This window comes from Carcharhinus amblyrhynchos, chromosome 35 (assembly GCF_965287045.1).
Source record: "Carcharhinus amblyrhynchos chromosome 35, sCarAmb.v2.hapA, whole genome shotgun sequence".
NCBI lineage: Eukaryota > Metazoa > Chordata > Chondrichthyes > Carcharhiniformes > Carcharhinidae > Carcharhinus > Carcharhinus amblyrhynchos.
Window position 1 is genome coordinate 18,470,045 of NC_137358.1, and position 17,816 is coordinate 18,487,860.

The window sequence follows — 17,816 nt, forward strand, 5'->3', positions numbered from 1 at the left end:
CATGTCATTGATGAAGATGAACATCTCGCCAGGGCCATCCCCACACCCCCCACTTCTTGCCTTCAGACAACCACACAACCTCAAACAGACCATTGTTCGCAGCAAACTACCCAGCCTTCAGGAGAACAGTGACCACAATACCACACAACCCTGCCACAGCAACCTCTGTAAGACATGTCAGATCATCGACATGGATGCCATCATCTCACGTGAGAACACCATCCACCAGGTACATGGTACATACTCTTGCAACTCGGCCAACGTTGTCTACCCGATACGCTGCAGGAAAGGATGACCCGAGGCATGGTACATTGGGGAGACCATGCAGACACTACGAAAACAGATGAATGAACATCGCTCGACAATCACCAGGCAAGACTGTTCTCTTCCTGATGGCGAACACTTCAGTAGTCACGGGCATTCGGCCTCTGATCTTTGGGTAAACGTTCTCCAAGGCAGCCTTCACAACACACAACAGCGCAGAGTCGCTGAGCAGAGACTGATAGCCAAGTTCCGCACACATGAGGACGGCCTCAACCGGGATCTTGGGTTCATGTCACACTATCTGTAACACCCATGACTTGCCTGGGCTTGCAAAATCTCACTAACTGTCCTGTCTGGAGATAATACACATCTCTTTAACCTGTGCTTAACCCTCTCTCCACTCACATTGTCTGCACCTTTAAGACTTGATTATCTGTAAAGACGCTCATTCCAACCATTATTTTGTAAATTAAATTTGTCTTATTTATATGCCCTGTTTGTGAACAGAACTCCCACTTACCTGACGAAGGGGCAGCACTCCAAAAGCTAGTGGCTTTTGCTACCAAATAAACCTGTTGGACTTTAACCTGGTGTTACTGTATAATTCCCTCCTGCATTAAACCTTCCAAAATGCGTCACCTTGCATTTGTCTGGATTAAACTCCATCTGCCATTTCTCCACCCAAGTCTCCAGCTATCTATATCCTACTGTATCCTCTGGCAATCCTCCTCATAAGAACATAAGAAATAGGAGCAGGAGTAGGCCATCTAGCCCCTCGAGCCTGCCCCTCCTCACTATCCACAGCTCTCCTCCAATCTATGTGTCATCTGTAAATTTAATAAGACCACCTACATTCTCCTTGAAATCATTTATATATATTACAAGCAGCAGGGGTCCCAGCACTGATCCCTGAGGAACACTCCTTGTTACAGATCTCCATTCTGAAAAACATCCTTCCGCCGCTATCCATCTTACCACCTCACTGCGGATCCTATGTGACTTCACCTTCTGTAGCAGCCTGCCACGAGGGACTTTGTCAAAGGCCTTACTGAAGTCCATGTAGACAGCATCCACTGCCTTACCCCCATCTATCATCTTCAGCTGAGTGAGTGGGCGAGGACCTAGCAGATGGAGTATAATGTTGGCAAATCTGAGGTTATCCACTTTGGTAGAAATAATAGTAGGAGGGATTATTATTTAAAGGGTGAAAAGCTGCAGCTACGGTGCAGAGGGACCTGGGCGTCCTTGTGCATGAGTCGCAAAAACCCAGTCTGCAGATGCAGCAGGTGATCAAGAAGGTGAATGGGATGCTGGCCTTTATAGCGAAGGGAATAGAATATAAAAGCAGGGAGGTCTTGCTGCAACTGTACAGGGTACTGGTGAGGCCGCAGCTGGAGTACTGTGTGCAGTTTTGGTCGCCGCACTTGCGGAAGGATATTTTGGCCTTGGAGGGAGTGCAGAGGAGGTTCACTAGGCTAATACCGGAGATGAGGGGGTTGGACTGTGAAGAGAGACTAAATAGACTGGGTCTGTACTCGTTGGAGTTTAGAAGGATGTGGGGGCGGATCTTATAGAGACGTATAATTTAATGAAAGGGATGGATAGGGTAGAGGTAGAGAGATTCTTCCCGCTCAGAAAGGACAGCAGGACTAGAGGGCACAGCCTCAAGATAAGGGGAGAGGGCAATTTAGATTGGAGTTGAGGAGGAACTTCTTCACTCAAAGAGTGGTGAATCTCTGGAATTCTCTGCCCGTTGAAGTGGTGGAGGCTACCTCGCTAAATATATTTAAGTCACGGGTAGATAGGTTTTTGATAGACAGGGGAATTAAGGGTTATGGGGAGAGAGTGGGAAAGTGGAACTGATCCACTTCAGATCAGCCATGATCTTATTGAATGGCGGGGCAGGCTCGAAGGGCTAGATGGCCGACTCCTGCTCCTATTTCTTATGTCACTTCCTTGAAAAACCCAATCATGTTTATGAGACACGACCCCCCCCCCCACCCTCCTCCAACACAAAGCCACGCTGCCTCTCACTAACAAGTCCAGATGTTTCCAAATGCGAGTGAATCCTGGCATAACTCCTGGATAAGTCACGGGTCCAGCTGGCTTATATTCCAGATTGCTGAGAGAGTGAAATTCCAGATGTGCAAGCCACAATCTTCCCCTAATACAGAGCTGGGGGGGGGGGGAGGAACTGGAAGATTTCAAATATTACACCCCTTGTTTAAAAACGAGGCAGAAAAATAAAGCTGAGGCTGGGAGAACAGGCAGTTTAATCTCAGGAATGGGGAAGTTTTAACACGTGGGGCTGACGCAGCCAAATAAAGGAAAGTCAACATGAATTTGTCAAGAGTAAGTTTTCTGATGAGGTGGCAGGAGTGTGGAAGTTACAGGTCAAGTTGTGTTTATGGGTTTATAAAATGATGCAGTGCATCATTTCATGATATTGCTGTTTCTGATCCAAATTAATGAAGTATAAGGCACAACACTGAAATTTACATTAGGCATCTTCCACCCGATGACCATCTGCGTCTTAAAAGTTCCTATCACTTTATCACCCCCCCCCAATTTCTCTTTCCGTGTGTTATTGAGCCTGTGTTCCTCGGATTTTATGAGCCATTTGGATTTAATGGCTCCAGAGATCAGCGGGTTAGGTGGATTGGCCGTGCTAAATTGTCCCTTAGTGTCCGGGGGACGATTTATTAGTCACAAGTAGGCTTACATTCACGCCTCAATGAAGTTATTGTGAAAATCTCCAGTCGCCACATTCTGGTGCCCTGGAGATGTTTAGGAGTTACTTAGACAGGCACACGAGTGGGTTGGAGATGGGAGGATATAGGAGATTGTTTTAAATAAGGTTCATTAGCATTGGGACGTCCCTGGTAATGTATAAGGATGTGGTATGATAATAATGTTTTTCTCTTTTCATTCACGGGTTTTAAGTCAGTCCGCCTTGTTGTCCAACGAGGGGCATACACGCGATGGGTCGTACGAGGGCTGCTCTTGGTTGTTCGAGATTGGCCTAGTGCTTCATGTCGTTAGTGTGTGCCTAAACTGGACCAGATGCTGGGCAAGACGACAGCTCAGTGACTATCACTCTTTGCTGTGCAGACACATGGATTTGGGCCGGTGTCTGTGGGAGTTTGCGCATTCTCCCCGTGCTTGCGTGGGTTTTCTCCGGGTGCTCCGGTTTCCTCCCACACCCCGAAGATGTGCTGTTAGGCTGATTGGAGGTAATAAATTGTCCCTAAATCAGTTTTCCCTCAATGTGGATTGCCATAAAACAATAGAGAAGGGTCACGGGTGGAGGGGGTAAATGTTAAAATGGCAGCGCGGGCTCGTTGGGCCTGTTTCCCAGGCTGTTTTCGTTCTTTGTACACAGAGGGAGAATTTAGCACGGTCAAACCAGCACATCTTTCAAACTGTGGGGGGGGAGACTGGAGCACCTGGGGGAAAGGTAGGGAGAATGTGCAAACTTCACACAGAAAAGTGCGAGGTGCTACACTTCAGTGGCAAGGAGCTAAATAGATGATACTTAACTTAAAGGGAAGGTAAGAATCTTTGAAGATGGCAGGAAGCGATTAAAAAAAAAACAGATGGAATTGTAGGTAGGGGTGGAAAACATATAAAAACAAAAGCAAAATACTGGAACGTGAGTCAAAAAAGCAGAAAATGCTGAGAAATCTCAGCAGGTCTGACATCATCTTTGGAGAGAGAATAGAGTCAACTTTTTCTCTGTTCTTCGAAGCTTGTGGCACTTCCGAGTTTCATGTCAATTCTAAGTTTCAGTATTGTGCCTTGGATCTCCATGTATTTGGATCAAAAACAGCAGCAGTCTGAATACTGAACTTTGGGGATTACCACTGTGTAGTGACAAACATTGTAGTTCCTTGCAATCTTGGGCAGAGCAGGAGCCCAGACCAAGCTGTGATACAACCAGAAAGAATGCTTTCTATGGAGCATCTGTAAAAGTTGGTGAGAGTCGTAGCGGACACCCCAATGTGTTGACAAGTCACCGTTCACCTCACCTACGTCCAGAGGTGGAGAGTTCCACATTTCCTACACTTCCAGGAGTTTCTCCTGAATCCTCCATTGGATTTCCTTGTGACTATTTCTATCTAATTTTGGACTCAGCTAAAAGTGGAAGCATTTTCTCACCTCCCACCCTTTGAACACTGGAGTCTTAAAAGTTCCTATCACTTCATCGCCCCCTCCCAATTTCTCTTTCCAAGTGTTGTTGAGCCTGTGTTCCTCGGACTTTGGATGTAAATGCTCCACAGATGTGCGGGTTAGGTGGATTGGCCGTGCTAAATCGACCCTTAGTGTCGGGGGACTAGCTGGTTATGGGGATACGAGTCATGATGTGGATGTGCCAGCGTTGGACTGGGGTAAACACAGTATAAAGTCTGACAACACCAGGTTTTAGTCCAACCGATTTATTTGATAGTAAATTCACAAGCTTTTGAGGGAACTCCCTCTTCGTCAGGTGAATGGAGAGTTCTTTCCATTCTCTCCATTCACCTGACGAAGAGGGAGTCCCCTCGAAAGCTAGTGAGTTTACTATCAAATAAATCGGTTGGACTAAAACCTGGTGTTGTCAGACTTTTTACTATGGGGATACGGCATGGTGGGGTGCAGATTCGATGGGTCGAGTGGCCTCCTTCCACACTGTAAGGCCGATTTCGAGTCTGGCTGACCCTTCATCAGAGCTAATACGAAATACTTCGGCTGGAATATTCCAATCAATTCTGCCGTTACATTTCTTATTATTTTTCTTTAAATCTAAGTGGATATTAGATAGCGGTGTTTAAAATCAGGTTTAGCTGGAGTATACAAAGAGCGGTTATTTCTTTTGGCTGAGGATAATCAGAGGATATAGATACCATCGGCCAAAGAACTGCAGGTGATACAAAGCAAATCTTTTGTATGTAATAAATGGTTAGGATTTGAAACACGCTGCTTGGGAGTGTACGGGATGCAGTTTCAATACACTTATAGAATCATAGAACCCTACAGTGCAGAAAGAGGCCCTTCGGCCCATCGAGTCTGCACCGAACACAATCCCACCCAGCCCCTACCCCCATATCCCTACATATTATACCCACTAATCTTCCAACATATTTCATGGCTCACTTGTCTTACTTCTGGGGGTTCTGTGAATGTCTGTCTAAGCTGTGTATGTTTATTGATGTCTTCTCTTTTACATCCACAGGCGATCCGGTCCGCCTTGTTGTCCAACAAGGGGCAAACACGCGGTGGGTCGTGCGAGGGCTGCTCTTGGATGTTGCATCGAGAGTTGCTTAGTGCGTTAGTGTACGCTTAAACCGGACCAACTGACGGGCAACACGACAGCTCAGTGACTATCACTGATTGCTGTGCAGATACATGGATTTGCGCCGGTGTCTGTGGGAGTTTGCGCATTCTCCCCGTGCTTGCGTGGGTTTTCTCCGGGTGCTCCGGTTTCCTCCCACACCCCAAAAACGTGCTTTTAGGCTGATTGGTGTTAACAAACTGTCCCTAAATTAGTCTTCCCTCAATCTTCCCCAATAGGCGTAGACAAAGGTCATAGGTAGAGGAGGGCACTCATAATAAAATGGCGGCGTGGGCTCATTGGGCTGAAGGGCCTGTTTCCCGTGCTGTGTTGTTCTTTGTTCTAATCCCTCTAACCTACGCATCCCTGGACACTAAGGGACAATTTCTTAGCATGGCTAATCAACCGCACATCTTTGGACAACTTTCAAAAAGAGCTGGATAAATCTTGGAAGAAGGAAAAAAGAATTCAAAGGGAACAATAACTAGAAAGCTCAGAAAAAGCTGGTGCAGGTTCAATAACCTGAAAGACCTCCTGCTAAGCTGGGCTATACTGGGAAATACGATACCAAAAGTCTCTAAACATGAAATTTCTGTCACCAGTCCAAAGAGTAGAATATTCCTTTTCGTTAGATAGATCACGGGAACTCCCCCGCTTTAAAATATTTTCTCAGAAAACAGAAAAAGTCGTTGAGCATAAGGGAGTTTTCAAACAGTCACCAGGAATGAAAAGAAACCTTATCCTGATGTTCCGTTTTCCCTCTTCCTATAGCTCTTCCCACTCACTATGGAATTCCCCCACCTTCTTCAAGTCTACTTGCATTAATGGCGTGCTGGGGCTTTTCTGGAGTTGTCAAGGCCAGTTTAGCAGGTTGCGATAACAAGAGGTGCAACTTCTGAAATCCAGGATGGGGTCTCCCTCAACGCGTCAGTTATCAGGCGCGGAACGAGGCACAAACAGACCGAGACCAACCGTGGCTTCCAATTTCCTTCCAGTCATGTGGCATTTACTCAGCTTTTCTGTACAGCGACAACTTCCACATTCTAGCCCAGTCTGTGTCTCAAGAAGGGTTTTCCACCACGCAATCTGCAAATTCGGGTCATTTGATATTTGTACCAAGTTTTTCAATGCTTCACGATACAGAATGAAAAATAAACGCTCGTTCCTTCAATAGCGTTTTGCCGTGTTTCCATTAATGATTCCTGGGACGGCTACAAGAGGGATGTGGAAGCTGTTGAGAGGGTGCAGAGGAGATTTACAAGGATGTTGCCTGGATTGGGAGGCATGCCTTATGAAGATAGGTTGAGGGAGCTCGGTCTCTTCTCCCTGGAGAGACGAAGGTTGAGAGGCGACCTGATAGAGGTTTATAAAATGTTGAGAGGAATAGATAGGGTGGATTCTCAGAGGCTATTTCCCAGGGCTGAAATGGTCGCTACGAGAGGACACAGGTTTAAGGTGCTGGGGAGCAGGTACAGAGGAGATGTTAGGGGTAAGTTTTTCACTCAGAGAGTGGTGAGTGAGTGGAATCGGCTGCCGTCGGTGGTGGTAGAGGCGAACTCGCTGGGGTCTTTTAAAAGACTTCTGGATAAGTATATGGGATTTAATGGGATTGGGGGTTATAGATAGGCCTGGTAGGTAGGGATAGGATCGGCGCAACTTGTGGGCCGAAGGGCCTGTTTGTGCTGTAGTGTTCTATATAAGTTTGGATTATACTCATTGGAGTTTAGAAGAGTGAAAGGGGATCTTATAGAAACTTATAAAATTCTAACAGAATTATTGCATCATAGAACCCCTACAGTGCAGAGGGAGGCTATTTGGCCCATCGAGTCTGCACTGACCACAATCCCATGCACCCAGTCCTCATAACCCCACGTATTTTTCTTCCTAATCTACGCATCTTGGGACACGAAGGGGCAATTTAGCGTGGCCAATCTATCTAACCCGCACATAGTTTGCGGATGAGGAGTAAATTTTTCAGAACTGAGGTGAGGAGAAATTTCTTCACCCAGAAGGTGGGGATTGTGTGGAATTCACTCCCACAGAAAGTAGTTGGGGCCAAAACGTTGTGTGATTTCAAGAAGAAATTAGATGTCGCTCTTGGGGCTAAAGGGATCGAGGGATGTGGGAGGAAGGGGTCTGGGGGGGGGGGGAAAATCCAACGAGGGGCATACACGCGGTGGGTCGTGCGAGGGCTGCTCTTGGATGTTTCGAGAGTAGCCTAGTGCTTCACGTCGTTAGTGTACGCTTAAACTGGACCTTCTGACGGGCAACACGACAGCTCAGTGACTATCACTGTTTGCTGTGCAGACACATGGATTTGGGTCGGTGTCTGTGGGAGTTTGCGCATTCTCCCCGTGCTTGCGTGGGTTTTCTCCGGGTGCTCCGGGTTTCCTCCCACACTCCAAAGATGTGCTCTTAGGCTGATCGGTGTAACAAATTGTCCCTAAATTAGTCTCCCCTCAATCTGGTTTCCAACGTGGAGTGTCATAAGCAGAGACAAGGGTCACGGGTGGAAGAGGGAACCCACAATGTTAAGATGTTGGCGCGTTGGGCCGTAGGGCCTGTTTCCCAGGCTGTGTTGTTCTTTGTGCTTTGTATTGAATTTGATGATGATCGAAAGGAATGGCGGAGCGGGGTCAAAGGGCCAAATGGCCTCCTCCTGCTTCTAGTTTCTATGTATACCGTGGCTGTGGAGGAGGGAGAGAGGGTTGGGGTTTACAGAATTTCACAACACATGATAGGGTTCCTTAGCCAAAGAAATATTGAAAACCACTCTAACCACTCTCAGTGTGAAGAAGTTTCCCTTGAATTCCCCACTGTGTTTATTAATAACTATCTCATTTTTAATGACCTTAGTTTTCACTTGAAGGGGAAGAGGAGAGCCGAGGCAGTATTTCTTTGCTACACAGTGTCTCAGAGATCAATGGCAGCAGTTAGTGAGGGAATTACACTGTGCTGGAACTTTGGTAGACAAAGCACCAAAGAACACAGCAATTGTTCCTTTTAAGAACATAAGAAATAGGAGCAGGAGTAGGCCATCTAGCCCTTCGAGCCTGCCCCGCCATTCAATAAGATCATGGCCGATCTGAAGTGGATCAGTTCCACATTCCCGCCCTCTCCCCATAACCCTTAATTCCCCTGTCTATCAAAAACCCGTGACTTAAATATATTGAGCGAGGCAGCCTCCACCACTTCAACGGGCAGAGAATTCCAGAGATTCACCACCCTTTGAGTGAAGAAGTTCCTCCTCAACTCTGATCTAAACTGCCCCTGTATCTTGAGGCTGTGACCTCTAGTCCTGCTGTCCTTTCTAATCGGGAAGAATCTCTCTACCTCTACCCTATCCATCCCCTTCATTATCTTATACGTCTCTATAAGATCCCCCCTCATCCTTCTAAACTCCAACGAGTACAGACCCAGTCTATTTAGTCTCTCTTCATAGTCCAACCCCCTCATCTCTGGTATCAGCCTAGTGAACCTCCTCTGCACTCCCTCCAAGGCCAAAATATCCTTGCGCAAGTGCGGCGACCAAAACTGCTCACAGTACTCCAGCTGCGTTTTCTTCAAAAGCGGAAAGACAAGCCAAGCGTCCAGGATACAAACTGCGAATCGTGTAACACCTCCGCTGCTGCCTCGCTCACCTCCAAATCACAAGGTCCTGGGTTCAAGTCCCACTTCAAGGCTCAAATCTGGGTAAAGGTCAAGGCTGGTTCTCCAGCGCAGTACCGAGGGAATGCTGCCCTACTTACAATCACAGAACTGTGCAGAAAGAGGCCATTCAGCTCAGTGTGTCGACACCAGCTCTTTAATTGACCTAGCGCCATTCCCCCTGTAACCCAGAACATTCTTCCGATAATGGTCTAATTCCTCTTTGAAAGCTACAATTAAACTTACCTCTAAAGCAGCTCATTCACGCCCGCTGCGTGAAAAAGGTTTTCGCTTCTCATTTGCCAACCCAATGGATTGGCCACGCTAAATTACCCCTTGGTGTCCAAAGATAGGCAGGTTAGGGTGGATTAACTATGCTAAAGGTGCAGGGTTAGGGGGAACGGGGCGGAGGAGAGTGGCTGGGTGGGATGCTCTTTCGGAGAGTCGGTGCAGACTCAATGGGCTGAATGGCCTCTTTCTGTACTGTAGGGTTTCTATTTAAATCTGTGCTCTCTTGTTCTCAAATAAGTGTGAGGTTATTCACTTTGGACGCAGAAACAAGAAGGCAGATTATTACCTGAATGGCTGTAAATTGGGAGAGGGGAGTGTGCAGAGGGATCTGGGTGTCCTTGTGCACCAGTCACTGAAGGTAAGCATGCAGGTACAGCAGGCGGTAAAGAAGGTACATTGGTATTTTTCAAGTACGGGAGCTGGGATGTGTTGTTGCAATTATACAGGGCCTTGGTGAGGCCACACCTAGAGTAAAGTTTGCTTTAACGTTTAATAAATAGTCACAAGTAAGGCTCACATTAATACTTCAATGAAGTTACTGTGAAATTCTCCTAGAGGATTGTGTGCAGTTCTGGTCTCCTTTTCTGGGGAAGGATGTTCTTGCTCTCCAGGGAGTGCAGTGAAGGTTTACCAGGCTGATTCCGGGGATAGCGGGACTGATGTACGAGGAGAGATTGACAAGGTTCAGATTGTTTTCACTGGAGTTCAGATGAATGAGGGGGGGAATCTCATAGAGATTTATAAAATTCTAACAGGACTAGACACGGTAGATGCAGGGAGGGTGTTCCTGATGATGGGGGGAGTCCAGAACCAGGGGGTCACGGTCTGAGGATTGGGGGTAGACCATTTAGGACGGAGATGAGGAGACATTTCTTCACCCGGTGAGCCTGTAGATTTCATTCCCACAGGAAGTAGTTGATGCCAAAACACTGAATGTATCCAAGAGGCAGCTGGATAGAGCATTTGAGGCGAATGGGATCAAAGGTTATGGGGAGAAAGCAGGATTAGGCTATTGAGTTGGATGATCAACCATGATTATGAAGAATGGTGGAGCAGGTTTGAAGGGCCAAATGGCCTCCTCCTGCTCCTATCCTCTATGTTCCTTTCACGAGTAGAAATAGCTTCTCCAGACCAATCACGATTTTGAACACCTCAATCAAATCTCCTCTCAGCCTTCTTTTCACCAGGGAAAATATTCCTAACTTCTTAACTTAATAGCGACTTAATAATAGAGGGTTATAGGTAAGCCTGGTAGGTAGGGGTGTGATCAGCGCAAGTTGTGGGCCGAAGGGCCTGTTTGTGCTGTAGTTTTTCTATGTTCTATGATCTATGTTCTTCAATCTTTCTTCACAACTGAAGTTATTCACCCCTGGAATCATTCTCACGAAGCTTCTCTGCACCTCGCCAACACCTTCACAACTTTCTGAAAAGGGCAGCAACCAGAGCAGGACACGATAGTTCAGCGGAGGTCTAATTAGTGTCTTACACTAGTTCAACATCACCCTAGCAATCTGTCCTTATTAATATTGCCTAGGATACTGTTCCCTTCATTAACTCTCAACCTATCTTGCCACCTTCAATGACTTATCCGCAGATACGACCAGGTCCCTCTGCTGCTGCACCCCCTCTGTAGTTGCACTCTTTATTTTATACTTTCTACCAAAAATGTATTAGTTCACATTTCTCTACATGGAACTTCATCTGTCACCTGTCTGCCTGTTTCACCAATTGTCTATGTCCTTCAGGAGTTCGACACTGTCCTCCTCACAGCTTCATAATGTTTCGTATCATCCACAAGGTTTAAAATAGTGCCCAGTACACCAAGGTCTAAGGAGTCTTGGCAAGTTCCTGCAGTGCGTCTTGTAGATGGCACATGGAGGTGGAGGGAGTGAATGTTTGTGGAAGGGGGTGGGCTGCTTTTAACACTTGAGGGGAAGGGGATCAAAGGATACAGGGAGGGAGGCAGGATCAGGCTATTGAGTTAAAATGATAAGCCATGATCATAATGAACGGAGGACAGACTCGAAAGGCTGAGTGGAAGCCTCCTGCTCCTATTTTCTACATTTCTATGTGCTGGATGGTATCGAGCTTCGAGTGTTGTTGCAGCTACTCTCATCCCGAAGGGTGGAGAATATTCCATTAAACCCATGACTTGTGTCTTGGAATTGGTGGGCAGGTTTCATTCACAGGTTTTAAGTTGGTCCACCTCGTGTCCAACGAGGGGCATACACGCGATGGGTCGTACTGGGGCTGCACTTGGTTGTTCGAGATTGGCCTAGTGCTTCATGTCGTTAGTGTGTGCCTAAACTGGACCAGATACTGGGCAAGACGACAGCTCAGCGACTATCACTGACTGCTGTGCAGACACATGGATTTGGGCCGGTGACTGTGGGAGTTTGCGCATTCTCCCCGTGCTTGCGTGGGTTTTCTCCGGGTGCTCCGGTTTCCTCCCACACCCCAAAGATGTGCTGTTAGGCTGATTGGCAGGAATAAAGTGTCCCTAAATCAGTTTTCCCTCAATCTGGATGGCCATAAAACATTACACAGGGGTCGTGGGTGGAGAGGGGGACTGGTGGTGTTGAGATGGCAGCGTGGGCTCGTTGGGCCGAAGGGCCTGTTTCCCAGGCTGATTTTGTTCATTGTTTGGGAAGTGAGTTACTCGCTGCAGGATTCCCAGTCTCTTTTGCAGAAACACTGTATGAAAGCAACTTACTGTGGATTCTGGAATCTGAAACAAAAAACAGAAAATGCTGGAAAATCCCAGCAGGACTGACAGGATCTGTGGAGAGCCAGTGTGTCGAGTTTGGATGACCCTTCGTCAGAGCTAAAGACGATGATTCACACTATTTACATCTCCAGTTCAGTGTCTGGTCAATGTAACCTTTAGGATGTTGATAATGGGGGATTCAACAATGGTAATACCAATGAATTTCAAGAGAAAATGGCTCGATGACTGTTCCCTGGTACTTGTGCGATGTGATTGTTATTTGCCATTTGTCAGCCCAAGCCTGGATATTGTTCAGGTCTTGCTGCGTTTGAACATGGACTGCTTCAGTATCTGAGGAGTGGTGAATGGTTCTGAACATTGCGCAGTCATCGGCGAACATCCCCACTTCTGACCTTATGATGGACGGAAGATCATTGATAAAGATGGTTGGGTCTTGACACTAACCCTGCGGGACTCCGGCAGTGAGGTCCTGGAGCTGAGGTGATTAACCTCAAACCACCAAAACCACCATCTTTTGTATCTTGCTAATAAAACTTATTACACATAATAAACCTTACTAATATTCAGAAATGTTACTAATACTGATAAAGCCCACTGATGTTTAATACACCCTATTAATAGTATTTTTTTTTATACATTCGTGGCACATGGGTGTCGCTGGCTGGGCCAGCATTTATTGCCCATCCTTAGTTACCCTTGGAGGGCAGTTGAGAGTCAACCACATTGCTATGGAGCTGGAATGATATGTAGGTCAGACCAGGAAAGGATGGCAGATTTCCTTTCCTAATTGGTGAACCAGTTGGGTTTTTCTGACAATGGTTTCATGGTCATCAGTAGATTCTTCATTCCAGATTTTTTTTTAATTGAATTCAAATTCCACTATCTGCCGTGGCAGGATTCGAACCCGGGTCCCCCAGAACATTAGCTTTCTGGATTAAGAGCCATCGCCTCCCCCTAAACCTTACTTAAAGATAGAAGATGACTCACCAGCTACTCATTTGTTACAGGTTATGAGTAGTTAGTTTTTTGACATTGGGTGTTTCGATTCAGTCCCTAACCAGCAATACCAGCCAATCGACTTGCCTGCAACGATTTGTTTTCAAAGCCAGTGGTCTGTAGCTCTGGCCTCTGCCTCCGTTCTGCCCCCTGCCTGGGCCCCAGGCCTGCTGGAGATGCTGTATTTTAAATACTATGATAAACTGAGGCCCCAGCTGCCTGCTCTGAGGGATATAAAAGATCCCATGGCACTATTTTGAGTAAGACTAAGGGAGTTCCTTCTAATGTCCTGACCAATATTTATCCCTCAACCAACATCACAAAAATCCAATATTTATGCTTGAGAAATTTGCTGATCCTAATGTATTTACTGTGTTTCCTACATTACATAGAATTCATACAATCCCTATACTGCAGGGATTTGACCTATCAATCCCACCCTATCCTTTCAACCCCACCTACTTAACTGCTAGTCCCCCCTGACACTAAGGGGCAATTTAGCATGGCCAATCTACCTAACCTGCACATCTTTGGACTGTTTGCTACCAAATAAACCTGTTGGACTTTAACCGGGTGTTGTAAGCCTTCTGACTGTGGGAGGAAACCAGAGCACCCGGAGCAAACCCGTGCAGACATGGGGAGAATGTGCAGACTCCACACCAACAGTGACCTGAGCCCAGGTCCCTGGCGAGGCAGCAGTACTGACCACTCTGCCACGTCGCCCAGCGTACAACAGTGACCACACCTCAGAAAGGGCTTCATTAGCTTTGAGGCATTTGTGAAAAGCACAAGTCTTTTTCACTTTATTTTCTCCAACTTCCTAGTGATGGGGCAGGGGGGGGTGGTGGTCAGGGAAATTCAATCACGTGGCAGTTGGGGAAAGGCATTCCATCCCTGCTTCGGAGTGCGAGGGGTTTCTCAATATGGTTTCAGCCGATCTTTGTTCTTCTGTTGCTCGACAATTGTTCGTTTCAGCTTTCTAGCATCTGATGTATTCCCCATTAGTCATTGTTATTGTCCTTTGTAATTTACAGTGTCGTTCCGTGCCTTACTATGCTGGACTCTGAAGAGTACCCAGCACTACTCACCGCTACCCAACTGTTCCCTGCAACTAGTCTGGGCTTTCAAACACGACCGCACATCTTTTCCCCCCCCACAACCCATTTTGCCTTGTCCATTTTCAGTCAAGAGTTGCGTTGCTTCCAGGGCTGAACCTGGAATCATACCTTCATCCAGCACTGAAGGTGGCCATTTGACCCATAATGGCTCTTTGGACTCCCTACCCAATTAGATTGGGGAGGCAGTGACCCAGTGGTATTGTCACTGGATTAGTAATCCAGAGACCCAAGGTAATGCTCTGGGGACCCAAGTTTGAATCCCACCATGGCTGATGGTGAAGACAGGTAAGGGAGACCATGGCCCAGTGGTATTACCCATTCGACTATTAATCCAGAAACTCAGCTAATATTCTGGGGACCTGGGTTCGAATCCCACCACAGCAGATGGCAGTATTTGAATTCAATAACAAAAAATATCTGGAATTAGGAATCTACTGATGACCATTGTCGATTGTTGGAAAAACCCATCTGGTTCACTAATGTCCTTTAGGGAAGGAAATCTGCCGTCCTTACCCGGTCTGGCCTACATGTGACTCCAGACACACAGCAATGTGGTTGACTCGCAACTGCCCTCGGAAATGCCACTCAGTTTCAAGGGTAACTAGGGATGGGTAACAAATGCTGGTCCATTGAATGAATTTTAAAAGATTTGAATTCAATAAAAATCTGAGATTAAATGTATACAGATGACCATGAAACCGTTCATAGATCATAGAATCCCTACAGTGCAGAAAGAGGCCTTTCGAGTCTGTACCGAACACAATCCCACCCAGACCCTACCCCCATATCCCTACATATTATACCCACTAATCCCTCTAACCTACACATCCCTGGACACTAAGGGGCAATTTCTTAGCACGGCCAATCAACCTAACCCGCACATCTTTGGACTGTGGGAGGAAACCGGGGCACCCGGAGGAAACCCACGCAGACACGAGGAGAATGTGCAAACTCCACACAGACAATGACCCGAGCCGGGAATCGAACCCAGGACCCTGGAGCTGTGGAGCTAACCCACTGTGCTACCGTGCCGCCCAACAATGGCTACCAAATAAACCTGTTGGACTTTAACCTGGTGTTGTAAGACTTCTTACTGTGGGAGGAAACCAGAGCACCCGGAGGAAACCTGTGCAGACATGGGGAGAATGTGCGGGCTTCACACCAACAGTGACCTGAGCCCAGGTCCCTGGTGAGGCAGCAGTGCTGACCACTCTGCCGCGTCGCCCAGCGTACAACGGTGGCAACACCTCGGAAAGGGCATTTATCGATTGTTGTGAAAAAGACCCCATCTGATTCACTAATGTCCTTTAGGGAAGGAAATCTGCCATCCTTATCTTGTCTGGTCTACGTGTGACTCCAGACACATATCAGTTAACTCTTAAATGCCTTTTATATCGCCAAGCAAGTCACTCAGTTCAAGGGCAGTTTGGGATGAGCTACACAGGCTGGCCCAGCCAGCCATGCCCACACCCATAGAACCCTACAGTGCAGAAAGAGGCCCTTCGGCCCATCAAGTCTGCACCGATCACAATCCCACCCAGGCCCTACCCCCATATCCCAACATATTATACCCACTAATCCCTCTAACCTACACATCCCTGGACACTAAGGGGCAATTTAGCACAGCCAATCAACCTAACCCGCACATCTTCGGACTGTGGGAGGAAACCAGAGCACCCGGAGGAAACCCACGCAGACACGAGGAGAATGTGCAAACTCCACACACAGACAGTGACCCGAGCCGGGAATCGAACCCAGGACCCTGGAGCTGTGAAGCAGCGGTGCTAACCCACTGTGCCGCTCCAACGAAAGAATGTTTAAAATCCATTCATAGGAGTCCTACAATAGTCTCCCCGTCAAGTATTAATGAGTCCCCTTCTGTTCCCATCGCCCATTCACAATCCTACAAGATTATGAGGGGCGCAGGCAGAGTGGATAGTCAGAAGCTTTTTCCTGGGGGGGGGGGCACAGGCTTAAGGTGCGAGGGGGGCAAGGTTTAAAGATGTATGAGGCAAGCTCTTTCTTTTTTGTTTACACAGAGGGTGGTAGATGCCTGGAACTGGGAACATTAGGTCAGTGTCAAGTCTTGGGTGTAATGTCCCCACAGTCCTGATGCAGACAAATAAGCATTCATTATTCCACCTGCCTGCCATTAATTTCTCCACACCCTAACTACATTCTGCACTCTCTCCTTTCCTTCTCTATGCTTTGTCTGTATAGCGTGCGCACTTTTCACTGTATACGTGCGACAATAATAAAATCAAACCAAATCTTCATTTCGAATCACAGGTGCTCCTGAAGCGGGAGGCGGAATTTAAAGTGATTGAAACTTGTAATTTCTTCCATTGCGTTTCGTCTCAGCTTCAGGGTCACTCTGGGTGAGGACCCCAGGAGCTGTTTAACCACCCACCCACCGCGAACTCACAACTTTAGCACAGGATAGAACTGAGGCTTCAAAGTCTTACCTTAATCCACGCACTGGATCCATCTGGTGTTGTTAAATACTCCAGCCCCACACACTCACACTCACACACACTCACTCAGAGCACTTAGTCACACAGCAAAGGCTCAGAATGTAAAATTATAAATATGCACTGATATTCCCAGTGCCTGGAGAGTGAATATGAGCAACCACAGAAGCAGGAAGTGGTGGATTGACTCTGAAAAATCTGGCAATCGAAAGTTCTCAAGGACTTTTCAAAACTTTCTTCCTTCCATCGACTTGCAGCAGCTGCAAACTTTCCAACCCCGCCAAGTTTTGATTCTGACCTTTTTCCTTTTTCGTGTGACAGGAGGGAGGGGTTTAACTCCAGTCTCAGGGAGACGGCGAACGCTCTCCTCCTGGTGACACATCCCTGGGCCACTCCTGGAGAAATCCACGCCTTGTCTGTTGCTCAATCTTTGACAGGACAATTCATCTTTAAGAACTGCAAATAGCAGACAGGGTGGGTGGGTGGGAGGTGTGGCATTTTAAAAATATGCATGCAGAATACCCCAGAAACTGAACTGGAATGGGGACAGGACAAAGATATCTTAACACCTATCACTGCCACAAGACTCCCCAAAGCACTTGGCAGCCAATGGAGCACCTTAAAGCCAGTAGCTGTTATAATAAAAACATAAAATGCTGGATAAGCTCAGCAAGTCTGTGGAGAGAGAGAAACAGTTAACATTTCCAGTCCTTGTTCGCAACTGAAGTGGGATAATAATGTCCCGGGAGGGAGGGTTAGGGTTGCTTTGAGCAGATTAGAAGGGTCAGATTGTGGTCGAGATTGACAAAGATGCAGACGCGAGAGAAAGGGAGTGTTATCGGTAACACTGACGCCGATGGAAGGTAGTGACAGAAAGGTCAGGCAGCAGAACGTGTTAATGGAACAGCAAAGATCAGTGCTTAGTGAAAGCAGAATTGAAGAACAAGCTAACAGACGGCCCTGGGGGAGAGTTTATTTTGGGACAAGCA

At 47.0% G+C, this 17,816-nt stretch overlaps 1 protein-coding gene across 1 annotated transcript in view; it reads right to left on the minus strand.

Moving 5' to 3' along the window:
* LOC145361499 (CD276 antigen-like) overlaps positions 1–17,155 on the minus strand; it is a 67,344-nt gene extending 50,189 nt beyond the window's left edge. The window contains exon 1 of the mRNA XM_080217310.1: positions 16,822–17,155. Within this exon, the coding sequence (XP_080073436.1) occupies positions 16,822–16,844 (23 nt within the window). The 5' untranslated portion in view covers positions 16,845–17,155. The remainder of the gene's footprint in view (positions 1–16,821) is intronic.
* Between the last annotated feature and the right edge of the window lie 661 nt (positions 17,156–17,816).